This window comes from Schistocerca nitens, chromosome 3, assembly GCF_023898315.1.
Source record: "Schistocerca nitens isolate TAMUIC-IGC-003100 chromosome 3, iqSchNite1.1, whole genome shotgun sequence".
NCBI lineage: Eukaryota > Metazoa > Arthropoda > Insecta > Orthoptera > Acrididae > Schistocerca > Schistocerca nitens.
Window position 1 is genome coordinate 527,634,972 of NC_064616.1, and position 5,917 is coordinate 527,640,888.

Consider the following 5,917-nt stretch of genomic DNA (forward strand, 5'->3'; position numbering starts at 1 on the left):
ACACGACGAATGACACTATCCAGCAGTGTCTGAAATGTAGCTGGTGTGTTAAGTCCGAATTGCATGCTACGATACTGCTAATAAGCCGATGGTGTTGTGAAGGCAGTAATCAGCCTATCTTCTGGAACTACTTGTAGTTGGTGATACACACTTCTTAGATCATTACTGAAATGTGTCTGCACTGACCCAGATTCTCCAATGAATATGGTATGCGTCAGAGAGACAGCCTTGGTCTTCAAGTATCTGTAATTGCAACAACGTCTATACTTCATAGTACCATTCGGTGATTTCTTGGGAACAATAAGGACATGTGCAATTCATCGACTATCAGTATGTTCTCTTATTTCTTTATGTAGCTTCTGGTCAATAATTTCTTCCATCAAAACTTCCAGATGATTGGGTACTCAGTGGAGCTTCCTATACACTGGAGCATTGTTACCTGTAAGTACATGATGTCGTGTAAAATGCGTCACTGGTAAAGGACCATTTGTGTTAAAGAAACGGAGAGATCACACTAACGAAGCTGCCATCGAATGGCATGTAGCTGGTCCATTTTTAAGTCAGAATTCCACTCAACGATTCTGCTAATGACCCGATGGTGTTGTGAAGGCAGTTTTCGGTATATCTTCTGGAACTGCTTGTATATTAATATCAGCCACACGCAGTTGACATCAACTAGTGTATGGACCTGTAGATGACGTTGTTATAACGTTGAAACTAGTTGCCAAAATAAAATCCACACCTTAAATACAACTAGAGGAATTTCTTCACTTTTAATATAAATTTATACCAGCTGACGTCCCATTGTCCTCCATTTCAACTATGGATGTACGAAGGGACTACCTGTAGTTGGTGATACCCACTTCTTAGATCCATTACTGACATATGTATCCACTGGTCCAGACTGTGCAGTGCATATACTATGTGTCAGTGACAGTCTTAGCCTTCAGGTATCTGTAATAGCAACAGAATCTGTACTTCATAGTGCCATGAGATATCGTCGATCACTTCCTCCGAAATGATTCAGTTTCTTACATAAAGCAGATGCACTTAAGGTTTTATTGCTGCTCAGGTCGTCATATGACCTATCAGTGTCTTCTTCATCCAGAACATCTAAGACTGATGCTTAACATATAAGTTTGTCTTTATCTCTTGCTCCTCAGTTCATCGCTCCTTGTCCCTAACTCTTGCTCTTAATTTCACCACTTCATAGAACGAGCTCCTCAGAAACTAGATTAGCATAATTTTGGGAAATATGCGTAAATATTCCCGAACTAAACTGTTCAATGCTACTTTGTCGAGTAATTTAGTAAGGAAGGCGTTATTCTCATTTCTCATTTTCACCCCATTTAAACATCACAGCGAAACAGTTACACTTTTGTTTTATATTTGCAAGTATGACGTTATAGTATAGGTAATTTTTATGGTAAGATATTTTTAGGTACTTGTTTCAGGCGTGCCTTCAGTGGTTCTTGGCATGCAAATTACTTAGATTTGCTGGTTATGTTTGGTGGTAAATTCAGTGTATTGTTGCCTTTAAATCCAGTTTGTTACACAAATTTTAGTTGCGTCGCCTGTGAAACTGCTCATAATGATTCCCTTAACGCAGTGACAAGCGAAGCCTTAAACGTTAAGAGATACATACTATTATCGAGCGTAAATTTTAACAATGAATATTTTCATTTCAGTGTGACAAGAAATTTACTGTGGAAAAGTGAAACCTGTATCTCTACAGTTTCACAAGGAGAACTGCGTTATCAAAACAAGACTTACAGAAACTATTCCACAGGTGCAGTCTGTTTTCACTTATGTATGTTGAGAATTGTGAATGCACGGTTTCTTTTCGAACTATCGTTTACTGGAAGAACGTGAAACGAGAAAATAAGCGTAATCGGTATTTTCGCACTGAAGCAGTTTCGAAATCTGGCAACACTATGAGTGGGATGAAACATAGGCCTGAAATTATAAGCACGAAGACCCATAATTTCGGACTGGTAGTTAAATAGAGCATCCAGAATGATTTCCTTTGTTTGCTATGTGGAACTTCATTGTGATATAAAGTGTAAAATTTCGGAATACCTGCCAAACAGCTTTTCATCTTTTTCTTGTATCCTACCTCAAAATGTGAGGAATCAGTAATACAATGATACCATGCTTGTTTAATGGAGCTCTGAATTGAATATTATATTTTACGGAGATTGCTACTGAGGAAATCGTAAAATGAGTAAGGATATCCTGTCAGCACAAAGCATGTTAGATGAACCTAAAAGACCTAGTACCTCACTGAAACAATGCAGCCACTCGACGGTAATTCAGTTTCTAGAAGGGTGGAACGGTTAAGGAAAGCCACCACAAGGGCACATAAGTCTTTCCTCATCTAGTAGAAAAACCTCAGTGATAATAGTTTGGGAAGAAAATTGACGTATTATTTGACAATTCCCACAGTATATAGAGTTTACCTTATTTTTCTTTGACTTATTGTTTGTAAGGAATAGTATTACGACACTGAACTACCGTAACCTGCTTCTTCTGATAGTTTCAAGAACATTAAGGATACATAAAATGTAAAACTCTCCTCAGTACGAAGACTGGTTTAAGCAAAATATTATTTTACTGACTATGGCCCTAATGGAGACATTATGCCCTCGCACTCCTCTAATCTTTGAACTGATTTAATTAGGGATTTAAAAGGAAACCTAAAGTTTAACCTGCACTCCGAACCAAAGTACTACTTGGCATTTTCGCGTTAACAAAATATTACCATAGCTCGCCTTTCAGGATACTTACTTCAAATTATTCTGTTTCAAATACAGTCATATTCCCATACTTTTCTTAAAATAAGTTTACTAAATTGTAGAGCAACACAGAGGATAGAAATATAGGCTAGAAATATTAAGCTGTAGACATGACTTTGTGATTTTCTTTCAGCCACCGTATCTCATTTATTATAAGAAACCAAAATTATTTCTGAAACGTTCCTTGCCATTAACAATTTTCATTAGTAATTATTCTTGCCCTTGCTTTATTTCTTGCACTTATTTCGCTCACTAACCTTTTCTCATGTGAATGTTTCTTACCTGTCGATTGATATAGCCATGAGCGTGAAGACCGAAGCGCAGATGGAGAGGACGGCGACAAACTGAGTGATCTTGCAGTACGTTTCCCCAAATGGCCAGTCGTTGTTCAGCATGTACGTGTAATTGAAGGTGACGTTGAGTGTTGACACCATCGCATCAGCTATCGAAAGATTGACGAGGAAGTAGTTGGTAACTGTGCGCATCCTCTTGTGCGCCAAGACAATCCACATCACAATCAGGTTTCCTCCGGTTCCTACTATAACGATGCCTCCAAAGAAGACACTCCATAAGATTTGCCGCCACCACGGTAGTGTATATGGAATGTTGTCAATATCGCTGCTGTTTCCTGGTAGTGGAGAGGTTCTGTTCACCAGGGAAGTATCATTCATCACACAAGCCGCACTCGTCGTATTGCTTGCGCCCATCAAGAAACAGTCACCTGTGTCAATCTCCATCTCTTTCAATATACGTCTGATTCGGAAATTTATATTCACCTCTTCGGTACAGGTATACACAAGAAACTGGAATGCACTATCGCAAACGGAAATTACCTCAGATATTCAAAATCTGATGTGTATAGTATTCTCTTATTCTGACGTTTTAGTCTGACGCTTGCAAAAGTATTTGCAAGTCTGATACTTGATATATGTGAGTACACAACACCACAATAGGTCAGTAGAGAGATAAATGTTCCATAAGTCAACAGATATTTAGTCAAAATATAACTGAAAAATATTTCTTTGCAGATTAAAAATATTTCATTTACGTTTTACCTCTCTTGTTCCAAGTAAAGCTCAGATATTTCAACTAGTGTTTCTCTCTTTGTGTATACGTAGTTCTGAAAAAAACTGACTAGATAAACACCGCAAAGTTGTCCGAAATTGTTACTCTCTTACAAAGAGTGAGAAGTAATAACCTTTATTTCCTTTAAGAACTTTTTTATTATGCGACTGAGGACTCCCCTACAAATCCATAAGTAACGTATTAGTATGTTGGTGAATACTAACTGTATTGAACAGTTAATGTCAAGTTACAGAATCCAATACATTGAAATCCAGCTGAATGTGACGGCGTCACTGTAGAATTGTATAGCAGATCGATGAGTTGCACTTCACATTAATATCAACATCTTAGTACACAAACTTTTGAAACTTTAGTCCATATGTGGCAGTAGGCGCTATGATAGCTCTAAAATGTCTTTGTCTCAGAACTGTGAAATTTCATGTCGTAACGGACACTGCAGTACTGTTCCCTTTCTAAGCAGTTTGGAATAAGTGATTTAAAATTGTCATTATATACATATAGTAACCCAGCGGTTCAGTGATTCACAACCTGCTATCTTCAACAAAGTCTGACGAATAGACCTGGTGTGTCAATTACGATAAATACGAGGGACTTCACAGCCAAGATCTATTTTTGCTTTGAAATTCACTGAGTGCTCCACAATACATATGCTGTGAGGAATCTGAATTTATTTTCAGTGCGTTAGAGACAAACGGAGAAATTTAACCGATCTTCGTGATTGCACAATCAGGATTCTCAAGTCTCAGGCAAGTATCACATTTTATACACAAGATCCTCCAAATATTTATACTGCAGTTTTTATGTCACTATAAATATGAAAATTGGTTCTCGTACTCGCACAGGGCTGTGGCTCGGTATCTGATTTCTCCTTCCAGTATTTCGTCAGTACATATCTGAGGTTGATTTTTGCTGTATTGTAGGCATGCAGTTCTCTTCCACATAACCTGTGTATGTCCGAGAATTGAGGAATACCAGGGAAACCCACAATACGTTCTTCAGTGTTAGTTGATTATCTAATCACTTACAGCTCTTCTTTCCTTTAGATACATGTCGTTAACAGTGACTGTGTATTTCTTTTAAATAATTCCTCTATAATCAGAAAAGCATCTTTCAAATTCTTTCCTTTGCGTCCAGAACAACCAATAATTTGCAAAATAGAAAGGAATTTCCGATCAATACCGTGGCATATATTACGTTAAATGTTCTTACTAAATTTAAAATCAGCACTGAACAGCCAACGTTTAATAAATGCGCAAACTTAACATTTATGTAAACAGGAAAGCAAAAGTCGTAATATGGATACCACAGATAGCGGAATTCTGCTACTTTACTTCATAGTAATTGTTTGCGGGAAGTTACATGTATGATATTTTCGTAACTAAAGTAGTCTTTGGTTATTTCAGACTTCTACCAATGTAATATATCCTCTTTCTTCTCTTTGGACCGAATCTTTTTTAGGAAAGCTTGACTAGAATGCTTGAACACTACTGCAGATAAAGTTTGTTCTGATTCACTCAGAGATGGTCCCTGGTCGGATATTTGAGTATTGGCCTGATGAACGTCATTCCAGGTCGCCAGTGCTACTCCTGCGACGTCTCCCTAATACGTTGGGCCCCATCTGGAACAAAGAAAGAAAAGTTTGGTTTGAGTTACCTGACTTAACTAGATTACAAACAGAGAAAGCTCTGCGTAACATATTAAAAAAATTAAAAATGAATTCACAACACGTAACACCGTTTTAGTTCACAAGATTGTCATCGATTGAGCCACTGTTGCGTTGATAAGAAAGACAGATTTCGAAAGAAATATATAGAATTAGGTGACTCTTATTTTTTAAGATTTAATTTTCCTTTCAGTTTCCCTCAATTTGATTTCATTGCACAAATGAGTTACATATCGCGTATGAAGCAGAAATGACAAAAAATCGTATTTTATTTTGAATGTTCTTGTTCATCGATGAAGTATCTTTTTATAGTCTAGAAACTTGTAGCTGTACTCAGATAAAACTTACGCACGTACTGCCACTCGTCCTATAA

General features: G+C 37.4%; 1 protein-coding gene across 1 annotated transcript; it reads right to left on the reverse strand.

Moving 5' to 3' along the window:
• Positions 1 to 3,073: 3,073 nt before the first annotated feature.
• Positions 3,074 to 3,532, reverse strand: LOC126249319 (tachykinin-like peptides receptor 99D). Its single transcript, XM_049950973.1, has one exon. The coding sequence runs from the start codon at positions 3,530 to 3,532 to the stop codon at positions 3,074 to 3,076; it is 459 nt and encodes a 152-aa protein (XP_049806930.1).
• Between the last annotated feature and the right edge of the window lie 2,385 nt (positions 3,533 to 5,917).